At 26.8% G+C, this 20,089-nt stretch overlaps 1 protein-coding gene and 1 pseudogene across 1 annotated transcript; one reads left to right on the top strand and one right to left on the bottom strand.

Moving 5' to 3' along the window:
• Positions 1 to 311: 311 nt before the first annotated feature.
• On the bottom strand, positions 312 to 5,635 carry LOC149519253 (F-box protein At1g30790-like; annotated as a pseudogene).
• A 12,384-nt stretch (positions 5,636 to 18,019) lies between these two features.
• On the top strand, positions 18,020 to 19,806 carry LOC111288691 (S-protein homolog 5-like). The gene has a single exon (XM_022879675.2). The coding sequence runs from the start codon at positions 19,357 to 19,359 to the stop codon at positions 19,777 to 19,779; it is 423 nt and encodes a 140-aa protein (XP_022735410.1). The 5' UTR covers positions 18,020 to 19,356; the 3' UTR covers positions 19,780 to 19,806.
• Positions 19,807 to 20,089: the final 283 nt, after the last annotated feature.

Here is a 20,089-nt window from a genome sequence, read left to right as displayed (position 1 = left end):
ATCATAGGGCTTAATAAGTAATATTTTTGTAAGCGTGAAATTTTGCTATTATAAATCACAAGCTAACCTAAATCTGAAATTGAAAACTAACAAGAAAAAAAAAGAATACATAGTTAATATTATTTTAAATTAATATTAGAAAAAAGAAAAAAAATTGAAAATAAACAAAAACATGTTCTCCCAGACCATTGTTTTTATTAGAATTTTTAATAAAAGAAATAAAATAAACAATAAAAATATCAAACTTTATTTACAACATTCACTCAAGTTCCATCACTAAAATTAACCCCAGGGACTATCTCAACTAGCTGCTACACTTTTCTCTCCATTAGGTAAACAATAGCACCAAGCAATCCATTAAAGTCTAAAAGTTACAAATAATATTGTAGTAAAGACCCACAAAAATTTGACAAAGGTAAGTTTAAAAAGTTTTCATTAGCCATGTCAAATGAAAGAATAAGGTAATCAGACTTCCCAGTTGCCTGCCAATAATAAAACCCATTTATGTAATTGTTAAACAAAGGAGAACCGTAAGGATGTGCCTCAGGAACTGAAATTTCTTCCAGGAATCATTTTTAAACAAATACAACTCAATTTGGTTAAAAAATGTATAAAAAATTGCTTAACAAAATTTGGCTCATAGTTTCGAAAGCAATTTTTAATGTTGCAAAAATCTCTCTGTGTGTGTTTTTAAACAAAGGATTAATTTTAACAAAAACTCGTATATTATTATATACTTAAATACACCACATTTAGAAAATCAATAGTATTATTAAGAAACAAAAATTACTATCAAACAAATCTTAGGTTTTTCTTTTTAATAGTTGAAATTATTAAAGATTGAACTCAAATCACTAAAATTAAAAGTTTATATTTTATCAACAAATCATAGATGATATTTAAAAAAAAAATTAATTTCGTATGCAATTTTAACTTCAATTATGCGACTGGGCAATAGATGAATCATCTCCAATCAGCTAGAAAGCCTTCCCCTTCGTTCTCCTCCAAATAATTAGCAACAAATCTTACAGCATTATGTAGTCATCAGTTTTAGAATCAAACCCAAACCTAAGGCAACCAAAACTAGTGGAATTTACGGAAGGAGGGCGTACTTCCTTGTGGAATGCCTTTATTTTTTAACAAAATCCTTCAATCATGTTCAGGAATTGTGAATATATGAAAGATGCCAATAATCTGTAATCTGGTTCCACTGGAAAATCATGTCAGCGACATTTAAACTCATATGTATTTTATAGTTGTTGTCCACTCTGCAGCTCAGTTACGAAAATGTGCCCTTTTATATTTGTTCTCCCATTAGAAGACTAATCTTCCCCACCAGTAAAATGAATTTTCAAACTTTTTCTAAATTGTGGCAGCCATGGACATCAAATGCTATAAATTTTGCAGGAAACTTAAGAATCTAAATAAGATAAGATTTTTTTTATACCTTTTGAAGTGTCCATGAAAGATATTAGCTCAAAACTATTGAGCTTTCTCATGAACCAAAAAAAAATCTCTGATTTACAAACCTATCTTGATGGTTTGATTTAGTTTTCTGTCACATTTATTTGTAAATGACCTATTTGCAGAGGAGGGAATGAATTTTTATGTCTCAAATATTTTTGAATATGAGAAAAGAAAAAGGCAAATATTTCAATCCATTTAGTTGTCTAACCAAATACCATGCAACAGTTTCTTCCATGCATTTTTTCCAAACAATCTTGTACGCAACTGTTTAAGTATTACCAGATTTAGACTTTGATTTGAATGGCTTTTAACTAACTTGTTCAATGGTCTATAAATAGTAATACTAGATGAAAACAAGAAAATTTCTGTTTAAGATTGATAGACATTGACAACCTCAGCTCAGATGTAAATGATAGATATCGACGACTTCAGCTTAGATGTAAATTTCCCAAAGCAACTTTCTCTGTTACAAACTCCAAAACCACTAGAATGGAACCATTTCCTCAACTCATATATCTGCAACTTTTCAAGCCTATTTTCCCTTCATATCTGCAAATTTCATATGTGGGTGTTGTTAAATTCCTTGATTGACAGAATTTTCACATTCAATCACCCTCAAGAATTTGGTCAGTTTCAGGCCTTCAGCTTTCTCAGAAGCCATTAGGATCAGGAAACATGTACATTTTACATTCATGAAACATCCGAGGCCAAATATTTCCAGATAAAGCAGCGCATTAGGTTTAATGAGATTTAGGGTCAAGGATTTTAAACTCTCTGTATCATGTAAACATCATGTAAACACAGCAATTATTACAAGGACCAGAAACTAATGGAGCAAACCAACAATTTTGAAAAAACAAATGTTCTCTTTTACTAAAAGGTTTTGGCCTTTTTCAGTTGAAATTGCAGGGAAATAATGGATATGTAAGAGATTTAACTGTAAGAACACCAAGGCTTACAAACGCACCGGAAACGTGTGAGGGATTTAACTGGAAGTTTTGAGAGGAACTTTACTTGCTGATAGGAAGTTTACGTGGAGAGAAAATCCACCGACAAACAAAAGAATCTAGATAACGAGGAAATCCACCAAAAAACAAGAGGACCCAGGCTGGAAACGAAAGGAATCGACAAGAAAAGCGTGGAAAATAGCAAGAGCAAAGAAAAAGCAAAGAAAGAGCAAACAGTGAGCAAAGATTAACGAAAATGCCAGAAGGAGATTTTTTGTTCAAATTTGGAAAAAATTTAGCTGCGCATATTGACTAAGCGCTACTAAATACTTGAATGTAACAGCGTTTTTATTTTAAAACACCATTAAAATAGACTTAAAATGATGAGTTTTATGTTAAGGAGAAAAATTTAGAGGCATTTACGTAATAAACGCCGCTAAATTTATAAATATTTTAAAAAATAGCTACATTTGTTAATAAAACTGTCACTAAAAAATTAGCATGACATGTATTTTTTAAAATTATAATTTTATATTTAATAAATTTTATATTTATATCACGATGTTTTGTCAATAAACTTCGCAAACTGAAGGTCTTTGGTAACGATTCTAAACGTAAACACTGCTATATAGATATTTAGTGGTATTTTGTACAAAACGTCACTAGTTTAAAAAAAAAAAAAAAGAAACTTTGCGGCGTTTAACACTGCTAAGAAAATATCACAAAATGCTTCAGTTCCTGTAGTGATAAAAGGGAAGAAAAGGAAAAAAAAAATCAAAACAAACATTTCCAAGACATGGATGCTCGAAGCATTTTTGTTCTGTTTCTTGTTTCAGTTTTCGTATTCAGTGTAGCAGAGCTTGGAGGATAAGACATGCATGCAGCAACAATTCATGTCATCAATTCCATGCCAAGGGATCGGAGTCAATATAAATTCGCTGCAATTACCGGTACACAGATCATGGGATGCACGTGCACCAGCTTAATATAGGGGATGATTATCAATTCGGGGTTCAAGAAAAGCCTTGTATTTCTGTGCAGCCTTATCGGGGAGGCAAATAGCATCCTGGCATGGTTTTCGGCCTCGCATAGATGGGAACCACGAGGCAGTGTTCTGGCTAGTAAAGGAAGATGGGTTATTTCTTAGTTGGGATAACTCTAGCTGGGTTAGAAAATCTGAATGGGAAACTGAGTGAAATTTAGGTAGCCACTGAATTTGTTTCCATGTATTTAATTTCTTTATGGTCTTTGTTTGTTCAAAATTGTTATCTGCCTTTGCTTCCTGATTAACTCTGATAAAATAAATCTTCATTGTAAAAAAGATTCCTTCAAATCTTATTTTAATGGCCACATGTTAACGTGAAAAATGAAGATTCGTTAAACTTACAGATTCGGATGAAGTATTTGAGCGGATTTGATGTCAATGAAAGTGATTCCTAGCAAGGAGTGCTGAGTTGTGTAACTTTCATTCTTTTCAGTGCAGAAATTATAATCGTATTAAGTATTACAAATAAAAAAATCAATGAAAATCAATGAATTAAATCAAATGAATAAACCAACCAACAGACGAAATAATTGATGAATAAATCTAATATAGAATTAGATTCAATACATACATGGTAAGATTTCAACACATTATCTTTCAAAACAGCTTCTTTACCGTTAAGCCAAAACCTAAGGAATGGTTTTTTTTTTTTTTTTGTACAAATCGGTAAAATCTTATTACTTCTTTATTTATACAGCATCCAGTAGGTATCATATCCAATTAATTAGGTGATTGACGCATGAGACGTGAAATTCTCACCTAACCCAGTGGTGGAATAGCATGCATGTGAAGATTGTAAATTTCTTAAGTCCCTTTGATAAACCCTGTAGCCTTTCTTCGGTTCTAATTTAGGGGAAGATTCCAATTCTTCCCACCTTAATTTGCTTGGTGCCAAAAAAACTAGGGAAAGAAAAAAAAAATTTCTGATAAGTTTTTTAGGAAAATTTTGGGTATAATGTGGGAAGTGGTACATAGGTAAAACAAATTTTAGGGTTTTTTTTTTTTTTTTTTTGAGATCTGAAATTTTTAATTAAACATGATATGAAAAATAAAAATATTGAAATAACACGATTTAAAATTTAAATAAAAATTATATATAAATTTATAAAAAATAAAAAATATGTTTTGTATTTGGTATATCAATACAAATTATAACACAATTATTTTCGTGTTTATACGTATTAAACAGAAAATAAATAAATATAAATATACAAATTATCAAATCTAATTTTTCAAATTGTTGTTAACTAGTGATGATAAAACGGTCCATGGTTTTACCTGCTCTCTCCTACTAGCCCTAGATATATCGTTTTTATTAAGGGTATAATCAAGCCAAGTCGAACCGATACAGTGAGAAGCTTGAGCTCGAGCTCGACTCTCAACTCGCGGCTCGATACTCAGTTCGAACTCAATTGAGTTTCATTTTCTTAGCTCAAGCTCGATTCGTGATTGAAATCGAGCTATTTGAGCTCGCTCGATTAATATGTAAAAATAAACTCGATTCTTATACTTGACAAGAGCTCGATTATTTGTGTTCGAGCTCGAGCTCGAATTTGAGGTATTTTATTAATTAAAATAATAAAAAAATATTTAAATATAAAAGCTCAATTAGGTTCGCGAGCTACTCAAGCCAAATATAAAAATACTCGAATTCGGTTCGATCGATAAGTCGAGCTACTCGAGCTCGAGCTTGACTTAATAATAATCGAACTGAATTTGAGTTTTATTCGAATCGAATCCGAATAGCTTCTGAGTACTAATATATCATTTACACCCCTAGTCTCTATTAAGCAACGAGCTTCTAACTCATTTTTCGAATGAATGAGCTTTATCATGATTATAATTTGCAAACGTCGAGTAGACTACACTTTTCTTTTACAAGTTCATTTTTACTTTTACTTATTTTTTTTTTAAATATGTTTTAAAAATTATGTATTACTGTCTTAATTTCATTTGTGAAATTTAAAATTTTCATTATCAATGTATTTAATAATTTCTCTTACTTTTTTTGTTCAAAGTTGTGAAGTAAATCAAAAGGGTTGAATAAGGTATTCTTGATTGAATGTTATTGATTAGAGACTCGGGAATATTTATTTCTTGTTCAAAAATAATTTTCTTAGTTATAGTTTTCTTGTACTATTTTACCATTTCTATCATCTTTTGAAAATCCGACCATTTAGTATCAATGCTAAATACATATATTACTGTTTACAAAAAGATATAAGTTTGAATCATCTTTTATCTAAAATCAAAATAAAAAAATAGTTAATAATTCAAATAAACCTTATTCAATAATTTTATAAAAACTAATTTTTTTATCATGTTATTATATCATTTTTTAGCATTTGAGCACTTAAGATCAAAAACATTTGAGCTCTTGTATCAATGATAAATATACACTAGAAAAATGATTTGGCTATGTTCGGGTTGCAATTTTTTTTTATTTTGATGAAATATAAATTTTTTTAATTTAATAATAAATTAAAATCTTAATTTTTTTAGTATTTGGTTGGTTTTGTATATTTTACTTTTGAAAAATATAATCTTTTGAAACAAAATAAAAAATTGATGCTCTAATTGTATCAGTCAATTGCAATTGGATAGCCATTGGCTTCTATTTTCAATAACGAAGATTACTTTAAAAATATTATATAAATTATTAAATTCAAACCCAATAATATAGACATGACAATTCAACCTATTAATACAATATTGACTTATTACCAACATTGATCAATTATCAAATTCAAACCCATTTGCCAATGAAATCAAAGCCCACTAATGTTATTATTGCCCATTCAACTTAGTTTTTTTAAGGAAAAAATCAATAATTTTAATATAGTAGGAGGGGCATTATAATAATTTTATTTGATAATAGTAAGAGGGTATTTTCTTAATTATGTTTAGAAGGCATTATAGTAACTTTAGCTAATTATAGTAGTAGAGGTATTTCAATAATTATGATGGGGGCCTTATAGTAATTTTAATTGATTATAGATGGAAAATGCATTACAATCAATTTGAACATGTGTCATTCAATTGTCAAGTAATTAGAAAGGCATTATAATCATTTCTAAAGGAATTATTTTATTATTGTATAAATATTAAAATTTAATATGTAATTATAAAAGGGCATTTTCATAATTATGGCAAAAGGATTATAGTAATTTTAGTCAATTATGATATTATAAGTATTTTCATAATTATGTTAGGAGAAGTATTATAGCAATTTTGGCTAATTATGATAAAAGGGGTATGTTAGTGATTTCGACAGGTATGATAGTAAAGTAATTTTGATTATTTATAGTATAAGGGATATTATAGTAATTTAATGAAGTAATTAAGTATTTTTGTAATTTTTATAAGAGATGACATAAAATGCCACATGTCAACAAATTATAAAAAAATTTGAAGGGTATTAATGTGATTTTAGTTGGGGTTTATTTTTATTATAGTTATAGATACTAAACAAAATACCCGTGCAATGCCACAAGTAAAATATTTTGCCTGTCTCTATTCATCGTATATTTTTTACAAAATTGATCTAATTAAAAAAAGACAAAAAATAAAAAGCAAATGGAAATGATATATGGATATCTTAGTTGGTCTTTTTTTAATATAAATTTATCCAATAAAAAATAAATACTAAAAAATCAAAAAAAAAGTAAATAGGAAAAATTAAAAATTAAAATGAGAAAAAAAGCCCAAAGAGGGATTAAGTTTAAAATATTAATTTATTAAATTAAGGCAAAAAGTTTTATTAATATAATACATATATGTATAGAATTAAATAAATAATAAAATATAATTTTTTCTATATGTACCTTGAAATAGCTTAAAATAAAGCATCCTAAATATGTTTCTCTTTAAAAAAGCTCAACTCATCTAAAGTCTATTATTTGAAAACAAAATGACAAAATACCCAATCGATTCGTCATAAGGTAAAATATTATAAAAATGTATAACACTTTAAAAAAAAAAAAGAAAAAGTAAATAAAAATAAGAAAAAGAAAAGATATTACAAGGAAGAAAATAGCTTGACACATGACATACCATTGGTATCAATGAGACAAAAAAGTATTTAAAATATAAAAAATGTAAAATAATAGGCAAAAAATGAAGCATACCCTAAATATCAAATAGATCTCATAAAAAACAATTTTAAAATAAAAAAATTAAAATAAAAAATTTTAAAAAAATGTTTGGTGTATAATGGCTTCCATTTAAAAAATAAAATTTATAAAAAAGTAGTTATTAAATATTCAAAAATTTGGAAAAAAGAACAAAAAAAGAATATAAGAGGTGCCACATGGTGTAAATTTTAATCATGTACTGTTGATCGTATATAAGCAAATTATTGACAGTACATGACCAAAATTTAAGTTATGAATTAGATCAAAAAAAGTGAAAAATAAGAAAATAAAAAATAAAAAAAAAGGTGCTCACAAGGGTGCTACATTGACACCCCATATTGAGTTTAAGTTGGCGAGACAAAAAGAATTCAAAATTTAAAATAATATTTATAAAATATGTAAAAATAAAAAAATAATAGAAATAAGACAAACATACAATATACCCTTAACATCAAGTGGGTCTCATAAAAATAAATTTAAAATTTTTAAATAGTGAAAAAAAAGCATGATATAAAGTGGCTCCCATATTTTAATCAAGCTTTGAAAATATTTATTAAATATCAAAATATCAAAAAAAAAAAATGAAAAAGCAAAAGAAGAAAGAGGAGAATGAGAGAGTGACACATAAAATCAAAATGGGATTTAGTTTTAGTCTGTATTTGACCAAAATTAATGTTATAGGCTAGAAATATCCCGCACTTTGCTACGGGTCATATGAGTTTAATTTGACAAATTTATAGGTAAATAATAAAATTTAACAGAATAATAATATGATAATTAAAAGGTAAATGATAACGATAAAAAAAATAAAATAAGACATTATATTATATTATAAAATTTGAATATTCATGAGTTAACCAAAATTGATTTGAAATTCCATCATTGAATTACAATAATAGTGCATGAACAAAAAGTGCATTATATTAAGGTTTCATATCATAGACATGAAATATTAACACCACAAAATATTGCCAGTTACAAAAAAAAAAAAAAAATCCTTTATGGCAAAGTATAAACATCCTACTTGATAAAATACCAAGCAATCATGAACAATAAATTTGTTTATCAAAACAATATAAACTATTCACATGGATAGTATAATTAGAGCTCAAAATAATATTAATAATTAAATGAATGTTCAATTCTATTCTACAGTGTAATCTTCATGTCAATAGACAATAAATGATAACATGAAATGGTCATTTTATTTTAAGAGCACAGGTGTTAGTGTCATCCATAATTGAAAGCAAAAAAAAAAAAAAAAAAAAAAACAAAAGACATGAAATTAACTTGATAGTAAAGTCACGGGGAAATCACCTTGTTTTGATAAAGTTGGCATCAAGAAAGGTCCATGTACCCATGAGAACATCATTCTAGCCTCTGACATCTAAAAACATGTTCCTAAAATTGGAGATCAACAAAAAAAATACTGATATATTTCAATAACAATCTTCTAATTTATTAAAAAATATCAATGTAAATAAAAATTCATACAATTTAGCAATAACTACAATATTTCCTTAAGTCAACAAACATACAACCATATTATTTAATTTGATATTGAACTGATACAAAATTTTAACTCTTTCAATACGATTACCTATAGTTATAGTTAGATAATTATGTCTCACCATTTAAATATAGAATATTTTTGGACAACTTTAAAAAAATAAAGTTAAAAATAAAAATAGTTTGAGAAATAAAAAGGTTTTACCTTGGGATTGACTAGAATTTAATAGCTACAATTAACTGCAAGTGACAAACATTAGTACTTAATTGCAACAAAGAAAAGGGTAAATAAAAGTATTAAAAAAAAAAGAGTATTGTAACATATAAAAAAGGAGATTAAACGAAATGCCTTAAAATTCAATGCGGGTTATCAAATTTTTACTGTGCACATCATTTTTTATTTCATTCATCACTTCGTTATGTTCATTAAAGATGACTGTTTTTAGTCCTTATCAGGATGTCGCCTACGGTAGAGCAACATATAATCGATCACACGTGAAAATAGTATTTGGCAAATATAAACCATGTCTAGAATTTGGTCTTGGTTTTCTGTTTATTGTCACAATTTGATTGGAAATTGCCTTCTATTAAAAAGAAAAGGCCATTTATTATATTTGACTGCCAAAATGATCTTAAATAGAGACTTTTTCATCAATATATGAACTGGGTATAATCTTAAATTCTATGACATTTAACATTAATTACGTAACTAATAATTTTGTGTTATTGCATAATCCAAAAGTTTGGTTTATATTCCTCGAAAGCATTATGACTATTTATAATTTCAGCTTTTGATTTGGTATATCAGAAAAAAGCGAACAATTATATTCCTCCCATAAGCCGAACAAATAATTCAACTCATTTCACTAACAAATTCAGCTAAAAAAATTGGTGCAGAACAAAGAAAAAGAACTAAATAAAAAATGAAACAGTGAACTTCTTGTCATATTACATGTAAAAATCCTCAATTTTAAAAACATGGGATTTTTTTTAGTGCCAATAGCAAAAAAATTAAATTACCCATAACTATATAGAAAAAAAAGGAAGCCAGCCGAACTTGAAGCATCATGAACAACTTTAAAAACTTGACGATAAATTTCATGCCAAGAAACAAAGGCAAAACTTTCTTAAGAAATATCAGTAGAAGATGCCCAAATTCACACTAATCATACATAAATAATTATCTATAGTGAACAAAAATTAAAAATAAATTAGCCAACCAACCATACTAAAAAATCTCAAAGTGCAAATTTTGAAATAAACATAGATATAATAAGGAAATAAATGAAGTTAATGAAATATAAGTACCTGAATAAAATATATAGAATTTATCTAACACCTGTGAAAAATCACCGAAAAATATTTATTGATAAAAGTAAAGCAAAATTGCAACATAAAGAAAGGAAGGAAAGCAAAAACTTGTGCCAAGCAATGGTAACCTAATTTTAAAAAATTGAATAAAAAATAAATTAAGAAGATAAAACTACAAAAATTACCATTTTTTTTATGGACTAGCCTTAGTATAGAAAAATTGATTGTAGGGATTGGCTAAATTTGATCATCATTAACTTATAAAACCAACCCATTTACATCAGAATGTGAATTAGAACTACTTAAACCAACATCAAACACACAATGTACCAAATCAGAAGTAAAGGAGCACCACTATTCGAATTACATAAGAACAAAAACAGTAAGAGAGAAAATAGTCTCCAAATCACTACGCGAGCTAACAGTTGAGTATAAAAACATAGACTCAATGAGCCTACAACGTTTTTAACATTGACTAAAAGTTTTTTTTTTTTTTTTTAAATTACGGGACATATTTAGATTAAACGATGGTGAAATAGATAAGATACCTTGATTTGTCTATTTCAAATTCTTCAAGTTTTAAGATATTCCATTTTTTTAACCTACTGAATGTAAATAACTGATAACCAGTCAAAAAGAACTAAGAAACACATAATTTAGCAAAATAAATATAAATAAATACTTCAAACAACAAAATAATTGGTAAGCACCCATAAGTAAGAAATTTTATTACATAGGCAATAAAAAGAAAAAAAATACATTTAAACAATTAAAAAAAACACAAAATGAAAAACAAAGAAAAATAACGAACGTCAGGCAATCAATAAGCACTCATTTGAAGTAGTTAAATAAAATGCCTCCCTTTTTTTATACCCAACAAAGACCATCAAATGCTGGAACAACCTTTAAAAAATATCAATATTAAATGAAAAAATAAATATTGAAAAAAAACAACTACATGAATCAACAATCGACAATAAATGAAATACAATAACAATGAGAATAGAGTCATTCTATACAATCAAATGATTATTAGTCAAAATAACATAAAAATGCAACACATGAAATGCTAAGATAAAATGTCCTTTATGAATTAAAAAAAAAAACCCAAAATAAATATTAAATAGACATATCAAAATGGAATAACACTAACAGAAATCATAAATGCAAAAAAATGAGAAAAGGGACGAAACCAAACCTAGAAGAAAAAAAAAAGGAAAAACTGAAGTTGAGAATGATTTAAGATGAGACAGATAAACCCACTAGTATCTATACTTAATATTAAAAGTTATCCCCTTTTTCTAATTTAATGTACACCTCATCTTTGTCCTAAAAAATAATTGGAATTTTGGAACTCATTCTCCAGACGCTTCATCTGCTTTGTCAGTGGGTTACGTCTTACCCATGTTATGGTCCATCTCTCTTAAACTACTGAAGTCATACATTGTAGCTATTCTTTGAAATTGAGATGCATCGTTTCTTTTCTTTCTTCTGGTGAGCTTGTGTTTGTTCTTTTTTGATCACTTTAGCTTTTTAGTTTAGGGCGTTTGTATCTTCTGGGCTCTTGATTAGTTTAGATCGTAAGGATGGAATTCAGACACAAGAAAGTTGGGTTTTAAGTGATGGGAATGTTAGGAAAAAATTGACTTTGCTTATCACAATTTACCAAACCAAAATATTCACTATAGTCAAATATTTGAGGTTGTCCCAGGTCCACGTATCAGTATAGCAAGCTCATGCTGATCACATTGCAAGCTTTAGTAAAAAAAATGTAACCTGGCCCATTGTCAAGTTTTCAAGGCTCTTGGGAATGGAAAATTTTTCACTCTTCATTTCTTTTTTTTTTTTTTTTGGTATATATAAAAATTCATTATATTTGAAGTAATTTGTTTAATATATATAAGTTTTAACTTTGGTGTTGTTTATAGCTTTGGGGTTGTGCTAATAGAACTGTTGACAGCCATTGATACCTTTACAATTTCATATAGCTTGGCTAATTACTTTGTTTCTTTCGTAGAAGAGAACCGCTTATAGGACAATCATAGATAGTAAAGTTCTCAGAAAAGGAAGTAGAGAAAAAAATTCAAGCATTTACAGCACTTGCATTCAAGTGTGTTGGGAAGAAAGGAAATGAGAGACTAACAATGAAAGTGGTAGCCTCTAAGCACTACTCTGTTATCTTACTTATGGTCATAAGTGGAAAACAACATGTGATCGTCTGTTTTTTTTTCCCCTCAATTTAGATAAAGCTGTCACTGTTGTTAAGCCTTAAAGTCTCTAGGTCAATTGTTAAGTCTTTTAGTTCTTGATCTTCCAAAGAATTTACTTACTGGATCTATTCCATCATCATTTGTTTCGCTAAGGAATTTAACAAGTCTTGACATTTCTTCAAACAATTTAAGGGATTAATTCCTCGACGCATCGGGGCCCTTTCGAAGCTACGAAGTCTGAATCTTTTAAACAATAGTTAATGTTTTCAATACCTTCTCAACTCGATGATCTTGATAGCGTAGTTGACTTTGATCTCAACAGCAATGGTTTGTTAGGGTCGGTGCCATGAAATCTTAGAGGGCTAAGGAATTTGTAGAGAAATGGTCTTCAAGAACAATGGTCACCGTGGATCCCTGCTCGCTAATTTATTCCCTGCTCCAAATCAGTTGCAGGTTATAATTTCGTATAGTTAAAATAAGCTCGCAGCATAACGTAGGCCCGCCAACTAATATTTATAAGTTATAACAACTCCATCACATTTTTTAGCTAAAGTTCATAGTTAGCAAAAAATAGATTTCAACGGTATGATTTACAGTAAATACTTTCTCGACATAGAAACAAATAATAATCTCTTGCTCTAACATGAGAATGGACAAGAACTTACAAAGTAAAATTGATAAAATTACCCATAACCACTACAGAAAAATTAATTTCAAAAACAAAAGAACATGAAACCTCCATTTGAACCTCATTGCAACAAAAATTAAAAGAAAAAAAATAGCATTTATCTGTTTGGATTTTAAATCCTAACATTTATAATTTCTTTTTTTATTTCCAAACTGCATCTTTCACACAAAAAAAAAGTAGCCAATACCAAACCATGCCAACTAAAAAACATATTTTCCGATAAATAAACATCTTCAAAATCACAATCGAAATAGGAAAGGACAAAAATGGTCAGCAAGGATATCAAGACTGTTAGAGGAGCAGGCTTGGCAAAATTGTAATTAGTCAGTTAAGAATTATGAACCGTCAAGTTACTGCAATTCTACTGAACCTTTGTAATTATCAAAAATAGGAATTTCAGTAGTTTAAATAAGACATGTTGTAACATGATGAGATTGATGAATGAAAATATCACAAAATTTTGCTTCTATTCTCTCTGTTTCTCTCTCATTCTTTAATCTATTTCTTCTAGCTTCTCATTCTCGGATCTATTTCTTCTATCTTCTTCTTTTTAGTAATTTGATTTCATCAGTCACAGCTAATCAGTGACAGTCGATAATAATTGCTTTTCTTATATTTAAATTATGTGGGACGAAGGAAGCTTTGTTAATAACGATTTTTTTTTAATATTTACGTGTAATATAGAGAAAAGAAATCATTGAGGCAGCAATTAATAATTTAAATGAATGATATAATTTCATGTTTCGACCATTAGATTTGGCCTCAAAGGTTCCAAAGTGGTTAATTAATCTTAGTGACATCAAAGCCTTCAAAAGGCCTCCTTACTATTAGATTTACACTAATATCTTTTGGACAATTGGGTTTACCCTAATATTTAAATTAAACATTCCTTCAAAAAATATTTAAATTAAACATGATGAGTGACTAATATTGAAGATTTTGTCCATAAGGTCATGACTTAATAGTTCTTGAAAATTTGAAATCTTGAATTTAAGTCTCATCAAGCCTCAAATTTGATAATTTATATATTTATATCGTATAAAATATTAAAATTTATGTATTCATATAATGTTTTACGTAAAAATTGCATATAATAATTCATATCGACACGAAAATATGAAATTTTTTTTATCAAATCCATATATATAGTCATTACTAAAATTTTAAAATATGACATTTTTTTTTTGTCAAATCCATATATATAGTCATTACTAAAATTTTAAACCATATCACATTTCTGTCTTTTTTATTTATCGTGTTTATATCATGTCATCATATCATGTTTTAGACTATCAAATCTATCAAATATGTATTTAGTCCAATTTTACGTTGAATTTGTTTAGTTATCGTTGGTTAGTTTATTTGTATGATTTAATTTTGTGATTTCTTTTGTAGATGGAATACTTAATTATGATGAAAACTTCTCTAATACTTATACGTCATGTTTGATACATAGGACGATGGATAGGATAGACTGATAATCATTTTATGTTATATTTAATTTATATCTAAAGAAAGAGATAGGATTGTAAAGAAAATTAATCATCTTTTTGGTATATGATAATTCAATCCTCCCAAAATGGAGAGGATTATTTTTAATCAATAGGATCGAATTTATATGTCCTATTATATCCTTAAATATTATATCAATAATTTAAATTATAAAAAACTATGAGGAAGGATAATTTTGACTAATAAATAAATTATCATATCTTAATATTTACATACATCAAACACATGATAGGATGACATTATTTAATTTAATCTTATTTATAATATCATCTTATCTTATTCTATCACAATTTTATGTACCAAAAAAATCCTATAATCTCTTATATACCTAAATTTTTAGACCATAAACAACATAGTTTAGCAAACCCATTTTCACCAGTAAATACAAAAAATTTCTATCTTGAAATTAAGAGATTTACTTGGAGTTTTTGAAAGGAAGGTTAAGATTTATAGTAGGAAGCATCAATTTTCGAAAGGTAAACAATTGTTAGAACCTATGATCCAATGAGGTAATGTTTACTTTCATTTTTTTTTGTGATATTTGCATAACTTTTATAATATTTAATTGCTTACTCTTATTTTTATATTTATTACATGGTATTTATTTTTGCATGAATTTATATGACTAATATTATATTTGTATGATTCATATTATATTTTCATGATAATTTATTTGCTTAATATTTTATTTGCATGGTTAATATATTTGTTTGATTTATTAATATATTTGCACGATTATTAATTTATTTGCATGATTATCAATTTATTTGCATGATTATCAGTTTGTTTATTTGTGTGATTGCATGACTATTATATATTTAATTGCATATTTATTTGCATGATTTATATTGTTATTTGTATTATTATACATTTAATTTATGTTTATATGCATGATTTATATTATTATTAGCATAATTATATATTTAATTGCATGTTTTACATTGTTAATTGTATGATTATATATTTAGTTGCATGTCTATTTGCATGATTATTAATTTATTTATTTGTGTGATTGTATGATTATTAATATACCTATTTGCATGATTATTTATTTATTATTATTATTATTGCATGATTGATTTATATTATTATTTGTATTATTATATATCTAATTGTATGTTTATTTGCATAATTTATATTATTATTTATATGATTATATATTTAATTGCACGATTATTAATTTATTTATTTGCGTGACTGTATGATTATTAATATATTTATTTGCATAGTTATTTATTTATTTATTATTATTGCATGATTTTATAGTTATTGCATGATTAATATTACATATGAATGATATTTAATTGCATGTTTTGATATTTATTGTGTGCATAATTGCATGATTGCACATACTATATTTGTATGATTATATTTGATTCCAAGATTATAAATTTGCATGAATGGTTATTAATATATTTGTATAGTATTTTATATTTTCATGATATTATATATTTATATGATTGTTATTATTGCATGATAATTAATATATTTGCATGACATTCTTGCATGAATATTTTAGCATAATCTAAGCATGATATTATTATATGATATTTGGTATGATTTATAATATATTTGCATGATAATTTTTGGATGGTATGATTTAATATTTATTGCATGATTGCATGATTACTTGATATTTTTTATAGAATTTTTGTATCACCATGTTTTGTAATTAAATAAAAGGATTGTAATTGATTTATTTGCATGATAAAAACCATCTTTGATTAAGGTTTAGGCAAGATAGCATATAATTAATGTGCTACCAATTTTGAGCATAAAAGAGTGCTAATACCTTTCTTGCATGTAACTGACTTCCGAATTTTAGTTTTCATGATATAGACCAGAATTTATTCTTTTTAGGGACCCTTAATTTACACTTATGACAACTTTAAAAATGATAGATTCACATAGGTGACCAATCGTACCTAGCTAAAAAGGATTTGTAGTAACTTCATAGTTTTTATGTTTAAAGGGTAGGTTTTCCCAACCTAGATTTTATGACAGTTTGACAACTACACTGAAAACATTAGAGAGTCAAGCGATTAGTTAATCATATGCTATCTTAAGCCATGCTTTGTTGGTTTTATTATGTAATTATTTGTGATTTTCATATTACGAACTTATTTGTTAGTGTTTTCTTGTTTTGTAGATTTTAATTTTTTATGTGCATTAATTTATTTGATTATTTGGTATGTCCCTTTATACACACCATATTTTCTAATGAAATCAAAGCCCACTAATATTATCACCCATTCAACTTAATTTTTTGAAAGAAAAAATCAATAATTTTAATGTAGTTGGAAGGGCATTATAGTAATTTTTTCAATGATAGTAAGAGGGTTTTTTGTAATTTTGTTTAGAGGGCATTATAGTAACTTTAGCTAATTATGGTAACAGGGGTATTTCAATAATTATGATGGGGCAATTATAGTAATTTTAATTGATTATAAATGGAAAGGGCATTACAATCAATTTACACATGTATCATTCAATTGTCACGTAATTAGAAAGACAATTATGATCATTTCTAAAGGAATTATTTTATTATTGTATAAATGTTAAACTTTACTATGTATTTATAAAAGGGCATCTTCATAGTTATGGCAAGAGGATTATAGTAATTTTAATCAATTATGGTATAATGAGTATTTTCATAATTATGTTAGGACAAGTATTACAGTAATTTTGGTCAATTATGATAGCAATGGTATTTTAGTAATTATGACAGAAGTGATAGAATAGTAATTTTGATTATTTATAGTATGAGGGACATTATAGTAATTTAGATGAAATAATAAGTAGATAGAGAAGGGTATTTTTGTAATTTTCATAAGGGATGACATAAAATGCCATGTGTCAACAAATTATAAAACAATTCAAAAGGTATTAATGTGATTTTGGTGGGGGTTTATTTTTAATTATAGTTATAGATACTAAACAAAATACTCGTGCATTGCTGCCAGTAAAATATTTTGTCATCTGTATTCATCATATATTTTTTACAAAATTGATCTAATTAAAAAAAAAAAAACGAATGATAAAAAGCAAATGGAAATGATATGTGGATATCTTAATTGGTCTAATTTTTTTATATAAATTTATCAAATAAAAAATAAATACTAAAAACATTGAAAAAGGTAAATAGGAAAAGTTAAAAAATTAAAATGAGAAAAAAAGCTCATAGAGGGATTAAGTTTAAAATATTAATTTATTAAATTAAGGTAAAAAGTTTTATTAATATAATACATACATGTATAAAATTAAATAAATAATAAAATATATTTTTTATATATACCTCAAAATAACTTAAAATAAAGCACCATAAATATATTCAACCCAAGCTTGTTTCTTTTTAAAAAAATTCAACTTGTCTCAAGGTATATTATTTGAAAACAAAATGACAAAATACCCAATCGATTCGTCTTAAGGTAAAGTATTATAAAAATGTATAAGATTTAAAAAAAAAAGTAAAAGTAAATAAAAAAAGAGTAAAGAGATTAAAAAGAAGAAAATAGCTCGACACATGACATCCCATCAGTATCAGTGAGACAAAAAAGAATCTAAAATATAAAAGTTTTGATTAAATATAAAAAATGTAAAATAATCGAAAAAAAACATGAAACATACCTTAAATATCAAATAGATCTCATAAAAAATAAATTTAAAATCATAAAAAAATTTTTAAAAAAAGTATGGTGTATAGTGGCTTCCATTTAAAAAATAAAATTTATAAAAAAATATTTACTAAACATTTTTAAAAAATTGAACAAAAAAGAATATAAAAGGTGCCACATGGCATAAATTTTAATTATGTACTGTTGATCGAATATGAGCAAACTGTTGACCATACATGACCGAAATTTATGTTATGAACAAGATCAGAAAAGTGAAAAATAAGAAAATAAAAAAAAAAAGTGCTCATAAGGGTGCTACATTGACACCCCATATTGAGTTTAAGTTAGTAAGACAAAAAGAATTCAAAATTTAAAATAATATTTATCAAATATGTAAAAATAAAAAAATAGAAATAAGACAAACATATAATATACCCTTAATATCAATTGGGTCTCATAAAAAATAATTTTAAATTTTTTTAAAAAAAGCAAAAAAAAAAGGCATGGTATAAAGTGGCTCCTATATTTTAAAAAAGCTTTGAAAAATATTTATTAAATATAAAAATATTGCAAAAAAAAAAAGAAAAAGAAAATTCAATCCCCACTATCATTATCCCCTATCCAATAAAAAAAATTATACTAGAATCTTGACATATGAATACTTTGAATTATATTCATGCATGATAAAAGAGGGAATTAACTGAAATGAGATAAGTTCAAAATTAAATGACACTACTGAGCAAAGAATCACATCCTGTCAACCAGCATTAAATTGCCATTAAGATACCCCTCATATGGTTCCAACAAAAGATCCCATATTTGCTTTTACTACCAAATTATTGGATACTATTTTTGGCTGATAGCCCTCAAATATATATGACTCTGTCGAGGTCTCCACGTATTTTACTTCAACAGAAAACATGAATCCTTCATCACAAAACTTGTTGCTGATCAGCTGCTTGCTGTCTCTAACACTGCTTTTCATCGCAAGCGAAGCAATTTTCTTGCCTCGCAAAGCGCATGTAATAATCTCTAACGATTTGAACACAGGCTCAGACCTCACCATCCATTGCAAATCATATGACGATGACCTAGGCGTCTGGGTTCTTCCTCCCAACAAAGACTACGAGTTCACGTTTCGCCCAATCATCTTGGGCAGCACCCTGTATTACTGCAGCATGCAATGGAACGGAGGCTTCCATTGGTTCGATATTTACGACCAAAAAAGGGATAGACCTCTTTGTAGTCGTTGCTTGTGGAAGGTAAGGCCTAATGGTCCTTGCATGTTTAATTATGAAACTACCAACTATGATATTTGTTACCCTTGGAAAGAGGATGCATAATCATTGTCACTTTTTACAATAAAGATTTAGCTCTTGAAATAAATTCGGCACATCTCAAATTCATTGTGTGCTATAACTTGGATTTAATTAGTGAAGTTATTTGCTCTTCATCTTGTTTATTTATATATTTTTTATTAAGATTGCTTTTCTTAAAGAATATATATGGCTAATTAACACCAATTATATCCATCTATATGCCCTGTTTTATATATATATATATCATAGACGAAAAATATATTTCAAACGGTCTATGCAGACAATACAATATTAATATATATATATATATATATATCTACATAAAGTTTTTATT

The sequence above is a fragment of the Durio zibethinus genome, chromosome 4, assembly GCF_047325235.1.
Source record: "Durio zibethinus cultivar Kanyao isolate XHJ-2024 chromosome 4, ASM4732523v1, whole genome shotgun sequence".
Lineage (NCBI taxonomy): Eukaryota > Viridiplantae > Streptophyta > Magnoliopsida > Malvales > Malvaceae > Durio > Durio zibethinus.
Note: the sequence above shows the minus strand (reverse complement) of the source record. Positions and strands in the feature narration are given on the sequence as shown.